Here is a 16,873-nt window from a genome sequence, read left to right as displayed (position 1 = left end):
CACAGACCTAGTGGAATGAGCCTTCAGAGACGGAGGGACCGGTAGGCCTTCATGAAGATAAGCTTCAGAAATAGCCATACGGATCCAGGCTGCCAAAGTTTGCTTTGAAGCAGGCCAACCCTTTTTACGGAAGCCATAGAGGACAAACAAAGCGTCCGACTTCCTAAACGAAGAAGTGCGGTCAACATAAGTCCTTAAGGCCCGCACAACATCCAAAGAGGCCTCACCCACGGAAAGACCAGGTGAGTTAAAGGCCGGAACAACTATTTCCTCGTTAACATGAAACTGGAAAACAACTTTGGGAAGAAACTCGGGCCGAGTGCGGAGCACTGCCCTGTTCCCATGAAAAACCAAGAAAGGGGGTCTACAAGAAAGAGCCCCTAACTCAGAAACACGTCTGGCCGAAGCAATGGCCAGAAGGAAAACAGTCTTAGCTGTTAGCCACTTAAGATCCACTGAGCCCAGTGGTTCAAACGGCGGTCCTTGGAGAGCCCTCAGGATCACAGCCAAATCCCAAGGCGCCACAGGTGGAACAAAGGGCGGCTGAATGCGGAGAACACCTTGCATAAAGGTGCGCACATCCGGGATTGTAGCAATCCTACGGTGAAACCAGACAGACAGGGTCAAAACCTGTACCTTCAAAGAAGCAAGGCGAAGCCCATGATCTAGTCCCGCTTGCAAGAAGGCGAGAATCAGACAGACGAAACTCCCGCAGTGCATAACCTCTCGGTCGACACCACTGGAAGAACGTATGCCACACACGATGGTATATCCTCGCGGAAGACGGTTTCCGAGCTCGTAACACGGTACGCACCACAGAGCTGGAAAACCCCCGGGACCTCAGCATGGCTGTCTCAACAGCCACGCCGTCAAAGACAGCAGAGTCAGGTCCGGGTGAAGGCAAGGACCCTGAGACAGAAGGTCCGGTCGTAGCGGCAACCGCAGAGGACTGTCCATGGACAGACCCTGAAGGTCTGAGAACCAGTGCCGTCTGGGCCACGCGGGAGCTATCAACAGGAGTGTCCCTCCTTCCTGTTTGAATTTCCGGATTACGGAGACCGAAGGGAACAGGTATGCGAACCGGAACGTCCACCGCACGGACAGAGCATCCACCAGAGTCGCCCCTTCGTCTCTTGTGCGAGACCCGTACATCGGCAACTTGCTGTTGTGCCGGGACGCCATGAGGTCGATCTCTGGAAGACCCCACCTGTCCACCAGCAGTTGAAAAACGTCCGGGTGCAGGGACCATTCCCCCAGATGAACGTCCTGGCGACTTAGAAAGTCCGCCTCCCAATTTAGCACTCCCGGGATGAAGACCGCTGATATGGGCGGAAGATTGCGCTCCGCCCAAACCAGGATCCGAGAAACCTCTACGAGAGCCGCCCGACTGCGAGTTTATGTAGGCCACGGTGGTAGCGTTGTCCGACTGGACCTGCACCAGGTGACCCTGGAGAAACCGCTGTGCCTGCTGGAGAGCATTGAAGACCGCACGGAGTTCCAAAATATTTATTGGAAGCTCCGCTTCTGTCGGCGTCCACCTGCCCTGGAACAAGTGTGGACCCGAAACTGCTCCCCAGCCCCAAAGACTGGCGTCCGTTGTCAACAGGACCCAATTTGGAACCCAGAACGGACGTCCCTTGTTGAGGTGGGTCATCTGTAACCACCACGCAAGGGACAGGCGAACCTCCGGGGTGATCACAATCGTCTGGGACTTCAGAGACTGAGGCAGCCTGTTCCACTTGGACAGGATCAGGTGCTGCAGAGGTCTGGAGTGAAACTGGGCGTATTCCACCATGTCGAACACCGACACCATGGAGCCCAGTAACCTCATCGCCGAGTGTAGGGACACCCGGCGGCTGTGCAGACAACTGCGCACCCTTGACTGTAAAGCAGAGATCTTGTCCTCCGTCACGAAGATCCTTTGCTGTCCCGAGTCCAATAAGGCTCCAAGATGCAGAATCCTCCTAGACGGGATTAGAGTGGACTTCTGCCAGTTGATTAGCCAGCCGTGCCGTTGCAGCAGTGCAATGGTCAGGTCCAAGTGGCGTAACAGGAGCTGTGGAGATCCTGCCACCAATAACAGGTCGTCCAAGTACGGCAACATGCGGACTCCCTGCAGCCGCAGAGAAGCCGCCATGACCGCCATCACCTTGGTGAAAACACGTGGTGCTGTCGCCAGGCCAAAAGGTAACGCCCGAAACTGGAAGTGGTCGCTGCGGATTGCAAACCTGAGGAACTGTTGATGGCGCAAAAGAATAGGGACATGCAGGTAAGCGTCCTGTATGTCCAATGACACGATTTAGTCCCCAGGTTCCAGCGCCAGAATGATGGACCGTAGGGTCTCCATCCGAAACTTCGGGACCCGCAAAGACTTGTTGAGTGTTTTGAGGTTGAGAATCGGACGATATGACCCATTGGGTTTATAACTCCAGCCTGGAGCATAGTGTGCAATACCTTCCGCAGCTCCGTAGCCTTGTTCCGCTCTGATGGTAGACCCGTGGTGAAGAATCGAGCCGGGGGTCTGTGCCGGAAGGAGAGGGCGTATCCGTGGGAAACCACCTCCAGAACCCAAGTGTCTGTCGTAGTGGTCGACCAACACTGGGCGAACTGCAGCAGGCGGCCTCCCACCCTGGGATCCCCCAAAGGGAGGCCCGGACCGTCAGGTCGCAGGCTTGTCATCTGGCTTGGGGGCCGGACGTCTGGTACTCCATGCCTGCTTCCGAGGCTTGGCCGATTTCTTAGGACCAGCCTGTCGAGGAAACGACTGTGGTTTGGGCCTGCCCTGGGCCCTAGATGACCGAAAGGACGATGGTCCAGAACCAGAAGGAGCAGCGGCCGACGGGAGACAAGCCGATTTGGCTGCCGCCAGCGTGGCCACAATCTTATCCAGATCCGGACCGAAGAGAATTTCTCCGGTAAACGGCAACGCCTCCAGACCCTTTTTGGAATCTGCGTCCGCCTTCCAGGATCGCAGCCACAAGGTGCGACGAGCAGCTACCGCTGCTGAAGAAATCCTAGACACCAGAGTACTAATGTCTAGGGCCGCCTCGTTGATGTAGGTGGCCGAATCACGGAGATTGCCAATCAACTCCGCCTGTTCGGCCGGACAGTCGGAATCAAAAGAAGCCTCTAATGAATCCGCCCAGCGCTCCATCGCTCTGGCAACCCAGCAAATGGCCATAGCCGGCCGTGCTGCCCCCCCCCGCAAGGGAATAAGCGGACTTCAGGCAGATCTCCACCTTGTGGTCCGTAGTATCCTTAAGGGAGGACATGGATGGCATCGGCAATGTGGCACTACGGACAAGACGGGTCACGTGAGAATCCACCTGTGGAGGGGATTCCCACTTGGCAAAATAATTATCCGCGAACGGATAAGCCACCGCCAGGCGTCTCTGCAGCTGGTATCTTTTGCCAGGCTGTTTCCACGCCTCCTCTAAATGGTCCACCAACTGACCCGAAAGAGGAAAGACTGTGGCATCGCCCTTCACATCTTTGAAAAAGGCATACTTAGATTTAGCCGCTGGGGGAACTTCGTCCTCAATCTCCAAGGCTGTGCGGACCGCCCGAAATAGTATGGAGAGGTTCCTGATCGTAAGGATCCAGAATCTCCCCATCATCAGACGTCCCCTCGTCATCCTCATAAGGAGCCGACAGAGACGCCACCGGCCGTTTATGCGGCCGCATCACAGACTCCCCTTGCAACACATCCGACAAGTGCTGTACAGAACTCGTCAGGGAGTTAACCCACGCTGGCTCCTGAGAAACCGGGAGCGGGGAAATAGGGAGACTGTGGGGTACCACCAATTGTCGTGGGAAACCCTGCATGGGTGACGACACCACTGACTGCTGGGATAAACCCATCGGTGTAAACGCGGGCTGCGGAGCTAACTGGCCCACTAAGGCTGTAAGCGCCTGAGCGAAACAAGCCCAGGGCGGCTCCTGTACCGGTGCTGTAACCATAAGAGGCCGCGCCATGGACAAACACTGCCGGCAAAGGCCCTCCGCGCTACCCTCCCCCTCCGCTAACGACACTTTACACGTAGTACACTGTAGCCGGAGGGGAAAATCACTTTCGGACATGATGGCACCACGTATGTGACCTCTCTCACCAATTAGAACTTAAATAGGCGAGAGACCACCCTGCAGCACCGCACCGCAAGGGCTTAGCAGAAAGAACAGGGACAGTAATAAAGCTGACAGTTTAGAGAAAAGTTACAGGCAGCAGCGCTAGCACAGTCACATACAATGCAAAGAAAATCAATTCCTGCACTAACAGCGCTGATCACTCAACTACGCAGACACAGGGCCTGGTAGGACACAGCGCTGCATACACAGACCTGACCACAGCGGAGGAGAGGTATGCGGGTGGACCCAGACCACGATGCTTCCATCCAGCGCTTCCAGCAGCGTTCACCATGCGTTCTGGAGAAGATGGCCGCCGAGGAGCAGAGAGGAGGCTGGCCTGGGGGAGGAGCGCTGCCACAGGACCAGTCGGCAGCGTGCAGAGAGGGCTTAGTGCAGCGGGGGAGGCGCCGGCTGTGAGACAGGGAAGGCGCGCTCCCCTGGCATGCATTTAACACCTGGGACGCCGCAGCGCTACCGCTCTGCTGCGGTCCGCTGTCCCAGGGGGTAGTGGAAAGCGCAGGTTGGTCGCCTGGCTCCACGCTGCAGCCAGTCCCCAGGGAGCCCCCTGCCTGGGGACTTAGGACCATGTGACCAGCGGGGACCCACCGCGGGACCCCGCTGCTTACCTCTGTCCCCCTTGAATCCGGCCATGGTCCGGAACATCTGGGGTCACCGCTAGCTGTGACCCCAGATGCTCACCAGCATCCCCGGATCGGTACCGGCGTTCTGGTACCGGCGGGGGTGTAGGGAAGACAGCATGGACGTCAGGACTGACTGTCCATGCTGTACATCCAGATGTGCAGCCACAGCTGCACTGAAGAAAGCTTCAGGGGCTCTTCTAGCCCCCACTCGACAGGTGCACCCGACGCCGGCCGGGCACCAAACTAAACTGAGGTGCCTTGGCTCGGGGGCGGGGTATAGGAGGGGGACCCTAGTGCATCCTGGGAGGCTGAAAAGCTTAACTCTATGGTGCCCAGCGACTGACGTCACACCTATACCCCCAAGGTATCATTTGGAAACCCTATGGACCCTGAAGTAGAAATATATATATAATGCAATAATATGCAGCCAGAATGTTAATACAAACCTGCCTCCAGCGGCCAGTCTCTTGTGTATAGTACTCCAATCCCATTAATCCGGCCCGGACCATGTTCAGCCAGTTTACATACAGGACATCTTGTGCTTCCTGAGATTCATGGCCAAATATCCTACATATGGCATGAGACAGATTAACGTTAAACCCTACTGCAACATTTTCATATGTGAAGAATGAAGATAAATGCAGTGTTAATTCTAAACCTGATTTCCTTTTCTTCCTGTCCTGGTACAAAACAAAGTGTGAAATAGTATTACTCTCCATATCTCCACATCCAACAAAAACAGACAGTGGCTAAGTGAGTGGTGACATAGGGAAAATGGAAGTTACACTTAAGGCTCATGCACACTAGACAATAAAGTGAACTATATAGACGATAATGGTATCGTTCAATATCGTCCAGTGTGTATGTACGATATCGTTAACGATGCGCGCTTCCGTGGATCGTTAACAATGTCTTCCATCGCCTGAACTTGCAGGACAATCTCACGATAACAAGAGATATGGTAAGAACTTACCTTTGTTATCTCTGTTTCTACGAAGTCCATAGGGTCCACAGGGTTGACCTTGGGGTATAGCTGGATCTGGATCCATGGGCACCACGCAGTTAAAGCTTTAGCTGCTCCCAGGATGCACTTGGGTCCGTCCTCCTCTATACCCCGCCCCCGGCCACAGCACCTCAGTTGGTAAGCAGCCAAGGCCGGAGGAGGAGACTAAACAGAGAGAAGGAAGACTGGAACACACAAGAAACCATACTCACAGAAATGGGAGACGGAAAACCGGTGACCAGCCACACAGCCCATTTGAAGCCAGGTGCGTCAGGGCGGGCGCCCTGTGGACCCTATGGACTTCGTAGAAACAGAGATAACAAAGGTAAGTTCTTACCATATCTCTTGTTTTCTACTTCAGGGTCCATAGGGGGTCCACAGGGTTGACCTTGGGGATGTCCCAAAGCAGTACAACTAAGGGCGGGGACGCTCCTGTGCTGAAAGGAGTACCCGGCGCCCAAAGGATGCATCCTGAGAGGCAAAGGTGTCAAACGCATAGAACCTCAAAAACTTTTGAATTGAAGACCAAGTGGCCGCCTTACACAGCTGAACAGCAGAAGCGCCACGTCTAGCAGCCCAAGAGGGACCCACAGAACGAGTGGAATGAGCCTTAACAGAGGCTGGCACAGGTAAGCCCTCCTGTGCATAAGCCTCACAAATAACGGAACGAAGCCAACGGGCTAACGTTTGTTTGTTGGCAGGCCAACCCCTCTTGTGAAAACCTAAGAGGATAAACAAGGAATCAGACTTCCTAACCGAAGCCGTCCGGTCTACATAAATTCTAAGCGCCCGGACCACATCTAAGGAAGTCTCACCAGCTGAAAGATCAGGGGACAGAAAAGCTGGCACAACAAGTTCCCGATTAATATGGAACTTCGAGACCACTTTGGGCAAAAACTCAGGACGAGTGCGGAGCACCGCTCTGTCCTGGTGAAAAATCAGGAAAGGAGGGCGACAGGAAAGCGCCCCCAATTCAGACACCCTCCTGGCCGAAGCAATTGCCAGGAGAAAAACCGTCTTAAATGTCAGCCACTTGAGCTCCACCGCCTCAAGAGGCTCAAACGGAGGACCCTGCAGGACCCGTAGCACCACCGCCAAGTCCCAAGGAGCCACAGGAGGCACAAAGGGAGGCTGGATCCTGAGAACACCTTGGAAAAAGGTGTGAACGTCTGGTAGTATTGCAATCCGCCGTTGAAACCACACGGACAAGGCGGACACATGAACCTTCAGAGATGCAAGGCGTAAGCCAAGATCCAATCCTGACTGAAGAAATTCCAAGATCCTAGAAACTCGGAACACCTGAGGATCATAATGTCTGGACTCACACCACTGAAAGTAAGTGTGCCACACTCTGTGATAAATCCGTGCTGAAGCAGGCTTGCGTGCCCTGAGCATGGTACCAATAACCGAACTGGAGAAGCCCTGAGACCTCAAGACGGCTGTCTCAAGAGCCACGCCGTCAAAGACAGCCGACCCAGATCCGGGTAAAGGCAGGGCCCCTGAGACAACAGGTCCCGACGCTGAGGAAGAAGGTACGGAGCGTCGATGGAGAGGCTCCTGAGATCGGAGTACCAAGGACGTCTGGGCCACGCCGGAGCTACCAGCACGAGCATGCCGCCGTCCTGCTTGAATTTCCGCAGAACCCGAGGAAGCAGGGATATCGGAGGAAACAGATACGCCAGGTGAAACGTCCATTTCACCGACAGCGCGTCCACCAGACTTGCACCTGCGTCTCTTGTCCTTGACCCGTAAACGGGCAACTTGTGATTGTGACGGGAGGCCATCAAGTCCAGCTCCGGCAGTCCCCACCTGTCCACGAGTAGCTGAAACACCTCTGGGTGAAGCGACCATTCCCCGGGATGCACGTCGTGACGGCTGAGGAAGTCCGCCTCCCTATTGAGGACTCCGGGGATGAAGACCGCCGAGATCGCTGGAATGTGACCCTCCGCCCAAGTCAGGATACGAGACACCTCCGACATCGCTGCCTGACTGCGAGTTCCGCCTTGGTGATTGATATACGCCACCGTGGTGGCGTTGTCGGACTGCACCTGTACCGCCCTTCTGTGAAGAGCGGGGCCGGACGACTGCAGGGCCCTGTATACTGCCCGCAGTTCCAGGATGTTGATGGGGAGAAGTGCTTCTTCCGCTGACCAACGACCCTGAAGCGACAAAGAGCCGGTCACTGCCCCCCAACCCCGGAGACTGGCATCCGTCGTGAGCAGGACCCAGTCCGGGATCCAAAATGGGCGCCCCTCGACCAGATGAGCTGTCTGAAGCCACCAAGCCAAAGATAGCCGAACGTCCGGAGACAACACCAGCACCTGAGAGCGGATCCGGTGAGGTAACCCGTTCCATTCTGATAGAATCAGCCACTGCAGGGGCCGGGAATGGAACTGGGCAAATTCCACCATGTCGAATGTCGACACCATGGACCCCAGAACTCTCATAGCCGAATGGACCGACAGGCGGCAACGGCTCAGGCAACTGCGTATCCGCAGCTGTAGGGAGGCGACCTTCTCCGGAGTCAGGAAGATCCTTTGCTGACGCGAATCCAGCAGGGCTCCCAAATGAACCATCCGCTGTGATGGAATCAGGGAGGACTTTTTCCAATTTATCAACCACCCGTGTGCTTGCAGGCAAGCGATCGTCAGGTGGAGATGTTGAAGCAGTACCTCCGGGGAGCTCGCCAGCAACAGGAGGTCGTCCAGGTACGGCAGCAGCCGTACATTCTGGTTCCGAAGATGTGCGGCCATGACCGCCATAATCTTCGTGAACACCCTCGGTGCCGTGGAGAGACCAAAGGGTAGCGCCCGGAACTGATAGTGGTGTTGAAGGATAGCGAACCTCAGATACCGCTGGTGTGAAGATGCTATCGGAACATGGAGGTAGGCGTCCTGGATGTCCAGGGACACCATGTAATCCCCCGGTTCCATCGCCAGAATGATAGAACGTAACGTTTCCATCCTGAACTTGGGAACTCTGAGGAATTTGTTCAGAGACTTCAAGTTGAGGATAGGGCGATGAGAACCATTGGGTTTCTGCACCAGAAACAGAGACGAATAATACCCCGTCCCTCGTTGTGATAGAGGAACGGGAACAATGACCCCTGCTTTCAGCAAGGACTCTATATCCTCCTGAACCTGTAACGCCTTGGTCTTGTCCTGAGAAGGACTTGTGCAGAAAAACTGGTGGGGTGGTCTGTGCCGAAAAGACAGGGCGTACCCCTGGGAGACCACTTCTCGAACCCAGGCATCCGTGGTGGTATTGTGCCAGCACTGGGCAAATAGAAGAAGTTGGCCTCCCACTCTGAGGTCCCCCAGAGGGAGGCCCGTCCCATCAGGCCGCAGGTTTATCTTCCTGCTTGGAAGAAGGGCGCCGAGCACTCCAGGCTTGCTTCTTGGGTTTAGAGGCCGTCTTACTCGCAGACTGTCTCGGGAAGGACTGACCTTTCGCCTTACCCTGAACCCGAACTCCGAACCTTAGCAGGCAGTGCCGCCGAAGGGAGGAAGGCCGACTTGGATTTAGCCAGGGTGTCCACTATTTTGTCCAAGTCCGGACCAAATAGTAATTCCCCATTGAAAGGTAAGGCCTCCAGACCTTTCTTTGAATCAGAGTCCGCTCTCCAGGACCGCAACCATAAGGATCGGCGGGCAGACACCGCTGCAGCCGATACCCGCGAGGTCAGCAGACTAGCATCTAAAGAAGCTTCTCCAATGTAAGAAGCAGCGTCCCTCATTTGTCCCAACAACGCCCGCTGGACATCCGGAGCGTCGTCCGGGAAGGTATCTTCCAATGCATTGGCCCACCCCTCAATGGCCTTGGCCACCCAGGAGATGGCCATGGACGGTCGGGCCACCGCCCCGGAGAGGGAGTAAATAGACTTTAAGCAAGTCTCAACTTTCCTGTCCGTGGGATCCTTCAGCGAGGATATCGACGGTAATGGTAAGGTGGCGCCCCGAGTTAAACGGGTGACATGGGAATCCACCGCCGGTGGAGTTTCCCATTTTTTACAATGTGCCTCAGGGAAGGGGTAATTCGAAGCCAACCGCTTCTGAGGAAGGAATCTCTTACTGGGCGCCTGCCAAGCTACCGCCATATGATCCGTCAACTGATCCGACAGGGGAAACACCGCAGAAGCCACCTTAGTTTTTTTGAAACTAGGAAACTTCGACTTAGGAACCGGTGCCTCATCCTCTATAAGAAGAATAGCTCGCACCGCCCTAACTAGTGCTCGCACATTAATGGACGACTTGGTATCCATTTCCTGGACCGAGGCGTCCGAGTCAGTGTCATCAGGGACCTCCCCATCATCTGAGGAGCCCTCTGAGTCCGATACCTGAGCAGCCCGTGTCATGAGTGGGCGTTTTGAAATCCTAGAAGGCATGTCAGTCTGCAACATTGACTGAAAAGCCGAGGAAGCGGCCGCCAAATTTTGCACGGAGTTGGAGAGCACATCCACCCAGGGTGGAGGAGTCACCATAGGGGCCTAAAAAGGTACCACAGGCTGCTGCGGCACAGGGGAAGCCTGTATATACATAGGCAACCCCGCATAGGGACCCACCGACTGAGACCCAGGAGGACTCCGCAATAACTGCGGGACACCCGGGGAATGGGGGATGGTCGGCTGGGACAACGACCTAGTAGGGAGAGCAGTCGGGACCGACAGACGGTCCGCAATAGACACCAGCACTTGAGAAAACATCGCCCACGGTGGTTCCTGCGCCAGAGAAGGTCTGGATGGGCCAGGAGCCACCTGGCATCGACTACACAGGCCATCCTGTGACAAATCCTCCCTATCTACTCCTGCAGAACAGCGTCCGCAGGAGGCCAACACCGGAGCCACTGAGCGCTCAACCTCCTCGTCTGACATGACAGAATATATTATATAGTCAAAAAATATATCTGGCAACAGGGCAGAAGTAAAACGCACTCACCGGTGTACTGAACAACAGCCCACAATATGGCACTGAGTAGCACACAACTGTATGTGACGGACCTCACAAATACGTGATCTATATAAGTGAGGTCAGTAGAAACGCCCCTCCCCCACACACCTGTAGAGCTTGTAGGAGAAGTAAAGGGATAGGTATAAGCTGACAGTAAGTAGAAAATAAGCACAGACAGGCAGCACTAGCAAAAGTCACATACCATGCAGGAAGATATACTCACTGCACCTTTCCACTACAATCAACCTGCCCAGATTCAGTGTCTGGGAGGGCTATAGTGCTGTGTACGCTGTCCTTAATCAGGGGAGAGGTACACAGGGGGACCGGTCCGCATGCTCCCTGAAGATCTGCGCTGCCACTGTGAGAAAATGGCCGCTGGAGACCTCAGAGGAGGAGTGGCCGAGTAGCTGCAGCTCAGCGACGCCAGACTCCGTGCTGAAAGGCGCGCTGAGCTGAGGGGAGGAGCCGCTGACAGGGAAGGCTTCCTCCCCTGGCTAGCATATTAACCCCAGGGCTTGTCGGCATCCCGCTTGCCATATATCCCTGGTGGTCTAGTGGTCCCACGGGTTATTCCTCCTCAGAGGGGGAGCCCGCCGCCACCGCTAGCGGCCCCAGGTCTGTCCCCTAGGACCGGGGGCAAAGGACTGCATTTGCAGGCAAAACCCGCGAGCCGCCGCTAATCGGCGACTCGCGGCTTACCTTGTCCCCGGCGACTCCGGCAGCAGTCCAGGGAGGGACCCAGAGTCCGGCTAGTACGGACTCTGGCCTCCCGCCGCGATCCCCCGTGCAGTACTGGCGTCGCGGCGCCAGCGGGGAAGGAGAGCGGCAGCGTGGGCGTCTGCATAGACAGCCCGTCGCTGCCACACTAGAGCCTCTGTTTTAAAATAAAAATCTAACAGGCTCTTTTTTTTTTTTTTTTTAAATAAAAATAGAAAGCTTTTGGGGGCTGCTCCTGCAGCCCCCCTGCGCAGGTGACCCGACTCCGGCCGGGCACCAACTCAAACTGAGGTGCTGTGGCCGGGGGCGGGGTATAGAGGAGGACGGACCCAAGTGCATCCTGGGAGCAGCTAAAGCTTTAACTGCGTGGTGCCCATGGATCCAGATCCAGCTATACCCCAAGGTCAACCCTGTGGACCCCCTATGGACCCTGAAGTAGAAATTGGGGATGTGGCAGGGTGACGTCACTGAACGATATCGTTCGTTATATCGTTCAGTGTGTATGCCCAATGTCGTTCTCAACAGTGAGCCCGGCAGTTCAAGGAATAACACTTAACGATATCGCTCATGGAGCATATCGTTAAGCGTGTATAAGCCTTTATTGTTAACATCATTGACAGCTCCCTTCTGTGTGAATTCTATCTATACAGAGCATTTAATTACGAAGAGAATCTGCCCCACTGTCAGCCAGACTCCGCAATCTCTACTGCCCCACAGAAATGCAAGACTGCTTTAGTCTGAAAATGCCTGTTTACGGAACTAGGGTGTGACAGCTGGCTTACTGTCCAGATTCAGTGATGTGATAAAGATTAAGCCAGTAACGCGCACTACAAACCTGGTGGCCCCATTTTGTATTAATAAATTGAGTGAGTACAGGTTTGCATTCTTCCATTAGTCATCCTTGTCTATTCTAACTAACATCTATGTTTTCAGAGAAACAATGATGCTTCATATGCTAATGATCCACTTTTAAATGTTTATCTTATGCAATGTACTAAGGGATCATGAATGAAAGACAATTGTATGAATTGTGGTGAAGCCTGAAACGTTACTGCTTGTGCCAAAAGAACATACAGCTGGGATTAATTACATGGTTGTGTAAAGATTAAGGCTGTACAAGTAACACTTTTTGTTCTAGTCTAACAGAAAATAAAGACCTTTGTTTTCTTACCGCAGCACCTCTTCATTAACGCACAGGTACAGTCCAACACACTCCGCTCTGCACTCTTCATAAGTGGAGGCAATGGTGGAGAATTTACTGTCCCAGGTTTCACCGGGCTTGTACCAACTCTTCACCTGACAAGAGGAATGAAAAAATATGAGATATGGTAAGAACTTACCTTTGTTATCTCTATTTCTACGAAGTCCATAGGGTTCCACAGGATACCTTGGGGTATAAGGTGTGATGTCAGTCATCGGGCACCATAGAGTTAAGCTTTTCAGCCTCCCAGGATGCACTAGGGTCCCCCTCCTATACCCCGCCCCCGAGCCAAGGCACCTCAGTTAGTTACCAAGCCATAGGCCGGAGGAGGAGAAGGAAGAGAGAGAAAGAAGATCTGGATACACACAAGAATCACACTCGCACCAGAGGGAGACGGGAAAACCGGTGACCAGACCAAAGCCCATCTGCAGCACAGGTGCGACAGGGCGGGAGTCCTGTGGAACCCTATGGACTTCGTAGAAATAGAGATAACAAAGGTAAGTTCTTACCATATCTCATATTTTCTACTTCAGGGTCCATAGGGTATCCACAGGATACCTTGGGGATGTCCCAAAGCAGTATCCTTTAAGGGTGGGGACGCTCCTGTGCTGAAAGGAGAATCCGCCGCCCGAAGGAAGCATCCTGAAAGGCGAAGGTGTCAAACCTGTAATACCTCACGAAGGTATGGACAGAGGACCACGTAGCAGCCTTGCGGATCTGGACTGCAGAGGCACCACGTTGAGCTGCCCACAAAGGACCCACAGACCTAGTGGAATGAGCCTTCAAAGAAGGAACCGGCAGACCTTCATGAAGATAAGCTTCAGAAATAGCCATATGGATCCAGGCTGCCAAAGTTTGCTTTGAAGCAGGCCAACCCTCTTTACGGAAGCCATAGAGGACAAACAAGGCGTCCGACTTCCTAAACGAAGAAGTGCGGTCAACATAAGTCCTTAAGGCCCGCACAACAACCAAAGTGGCCTCACTCACTGAAAGACCAGGTGAGTTAAAGGCTGGAACAACTATTTCCTCGTTAACATGAAACTGGGAAACAACTTTGGGAAGAAATTCAGGTCGAGTGCGGAGCACTGCCCTGTTCCCATGAAAAATCAAGAAAGGGGGTCTAGAAGAGAGAGCCCCTCAATCAGAAACACGTCTGGCCGAAGCTATGGCCAGAAGGAAAACAGTCTTAGCTGTTAACCATTTAAGATCCACTGAGCCCAGTGGTTCAAACGGCGGTCCCTGGAGAGCCCTCAGGACCACAGCCAAATCCCAAGGCGCCACAGGTGGAACAAAGGGCGGCTGAATGCGGAGAACACCTTGCATAAAGGTGCGCACATCCGGAATTGTAGCAATCCTACGGTGAAACCAGACAGACAGGGCCAAAACCTGTACCTTCAAAGAAGCAAGGCGAAGCCCATGATCTAGTCCCGCTTGTAGGAAGGCGAGTATCCTAGACAGACGAAACTCCCGCGGTGCATAACCTCTCGGTCGACACCATTGGAAGAACGTATACCACACGCGATGGTATATCCTCGTGGAAGACTGTTTCCGAGCTCGTAACATGGTACGCACCACAGAGCTGGAAAACCCCCTGGACCTCAACATGGCTGTCTCAACAGCCACGCCGTCAAAGTCAGCCGAGTCAGGTCCGAGTGAAGACAAGGACCCTGCGACAGAAGGTCCGGTCGTAGCGGCAACCGCAGAGGACTGTCCACGGACAGACCCTGAAGGTCTGAGAACCAGTGCCGTCTGGGCCACGCGGGAGCTATCAACAGGAGCGTCCCTCCTTCCTGTTTGAATTTCCGGATTACCCGTGGAAGAAGGGAAACCGGAGGAAACAGGTATGCGAACCGGAACGTCCACCGGACGAACAGAGCATCCACCAGAGACGCCTCTTCGTCTCTTGTGCGAGACCCGTACACCGGCAACTTGTTGTTGTGCCGGGACGCCATGAGGTCGATCTCTGGAATACTCCACCTGTCCACCAGCAGTTGAAAAACGTCCGGGTGCAGGGACCATTCCCCCGGATGAACGTCCTGGCGACTTAGAAAGTCCGCCTCCCAATTTAGCACTCCCGGGATGAAGACCGCTGATATGGCCGGAAGATTGCGCTCCCCCCATACCAGGATTCGAGACACCTCTACGAGAGCCGCCCGACTTCGGGTTCCTCCTTGCCTGTTTATGTAGGCCACGGTGGTAGCGTTGTCTGACTGGACCTGCACCGGGCGACCCTGGAGAACCCGATGTGCCTGATGGAGAGCATTGAAGACCGCACGGAGTTCCAAGATACTTATTGGAAGCTCCGCTTCTGTCGGCGTCCACCGGCCCTGGAACAAGTGTGGACCCGAAACTGCTCCCCAGCCCCGAAGACTGGCGTCCGTTGTCAACAGGACCCAATTTGGTACCCAGAACGGACGTCCCTTGCTGAGATGGGTCGTCTGCAACCACCAGGCAAGGGACAGGCGAACCTCCGGGGTGAGCACTATCATCTGGGACTTCAGAGACTGAGGCAGCCCGTTCCACTTGGACAGGATCAGGTGCTGCAGAGGTCTGCAGTGAAACTGGGCATATTCCACCATGTCGAACACCGACACCATGGAGCCCAGTAACCTCATCGCCGAGTGTAGAGACACCCGGCGGCTGTGCAGACAACTGCGCACCCTCGACTGTAAAGCAGAGATCTTTTCCCCCGTCACAAAGATCCTTTGCTGACCCGAGTCCAATAAGGCTCCGAGGTGCAGAATCCGCCGAGACGGGATTAGAGTGGACTTCTGCCAGTTTATTAACCAGCCGTGCCGTTGCAGTAGCGCAATGGTCAGGTCCAAGTGGCGCAGAAGGAGCTCCGGAGACCCTGCCACTAATAAAATGTCGTCCAAGTACGGCAAAATGCGGACTCCCTGCAGCCGTAGAGAAGCCGCCATGACCGACATCACCTTGGTGAACACCCGCGGTGCTGTCGCCAGGCCAAAAGGTAACGCCCGAAACTGAAAGTGGTCGCTGCGGATTGCAAACCTGAGGAACTGTTGATGGCGCAAAAGAATAGGGACATGCAGGTAAGCGTCCTGTATGTCCAATGACACCATGTAGTACCCCGGTTCCAGCGCCAGAATGATTGTCCGTAGGGTCTCCATCCAAAACTTCGGCACCTGCAAAGACTTGTTGAGAGCTTTGAGGTTGAGAATCGGACGATACGACCCATTGGGTTTCTGCACCAAAAAAAGATTGGAATAGAAACCCTGGCCCCTCTGGGAGAATGGAACAGGCACTATAACTCCAGCCTGGAGCATAGTGTGCAAGACCTTCCGCAGCTCCGTGGCCCTGTTCCGGTCTGATGGTAGACCCGTGGTGAAGAATCGAGTCGGGGGTCTGTGCCGGAAAGAGAGGGCGTACCCGTGGGAGACCACCTCGAGAACCCAAGTGTCTGTCGTGGTGACCGACCAACACCGGGCGAACTGCAGCAGGAGGCCCGGACCGTCAGGCCGCAGGCTTGTCATCAGGCTTAGGGACCGGACGTCTGGTACTCCATGCCTGCTTCCGGGGCTTGGCCGATTTCTTAGGACCAGCCTGTCGGGGAAAAGACTGTGGTTTGGGCCTGCCCTGGGCCCTATAAGACCGAAAGGACGATGGACCTGAACCAGAAGAAACAGCGGCCGACGGGAGACATGCCGATTTGGCTGCCGCCAGCGTGGCCACAATCTTGTCCAGATCTGGACCGAAGAGAACTTCTCCGTTAAAGGGCAACGCCTCCAAACCCTTTTTGGAATCAGCGTCTGCCTTCCAGGATCGCAACCACAAGGTGCGACGAGCAGCCACCGCTGCTGAAGAAATTCAAGACACCAGGGTACTAATGTCTAAGGCCGCCTCGTTGATATAAGTGGCCGAATCACAGAGATTACCAATCAACTCCATTTGTTCGGCCGGACAGTCGGAATCAAAGGACGCCTCCAATGAATCCGCCCAGCGCTCCATCGCTCTGGCAATCCAGCAAGCGGCCATAGACGGCCGCGCTGCCCCCCCCCCCCGCAAGGGAATAAGCAGACTTCAGGCAGATGTGCACCATGCAGTCCGTAGCATCCTTAAGGGAGGACATGGATGGCATCGGCAATGTGGCACTACGGACAAGACGTGTCACATGAGAATCCACCTGTGGAGGGGATTCCCACTTAGCAAAATAATTATCCGCGAACGGATAAGCCACAGCCAGGCGCATCTGCGGCTGGTATCGCTTGCCGGGCTGTTT

At 54.6% G+C, this 16,873-nt stretch overlaps 1 protein-coding gene across 1 annotated transcript in view; it reads right to left on the bottom strand.

Moving 5' to 3' along the window:
• Positions 1-16,873, bottom strand: part of DPP3 (dipeptidyl peptidase 3) — an 83,894-nt gene that overhangs the window by 29,335 nt on the left and 37,686 nt on the right. The window contains exons 13-14 of the mRNA XM_088468335.1: positions 12,604-12,728; positions 5,213-5,333 (exon numbers count right to left, since the gene is read on the bottom strand). Of these exons, the coding sequence (XP_088324461.1) occupies positions 5,213-5,333; positions 12,604-12,728 (246 nt within the window). The remainder of the gene's footprint in view (positions 1-5,212; positions 5,334-12,603; positions 12,729-16,873) is intronic.

This window comes from Taudactylus pleione, unplaced genomic scaffold (genome assembly GCF_031769625.1).
Source record: "Taudactylus pleione unplaced genomic scaffold, aTauple2 ptg000085l, whole genome shotgun sequence".
NCBI lineage: Eukaryota > Metazoa > Chordata > Amphibia > Anura > Myobatrachidae > Taudactylus > Taudactylus pleione.
Note: the sequence above shows the minus strand (reverse complement) of the source record. Positions and strands in the feature narration are given on the sequence as shown.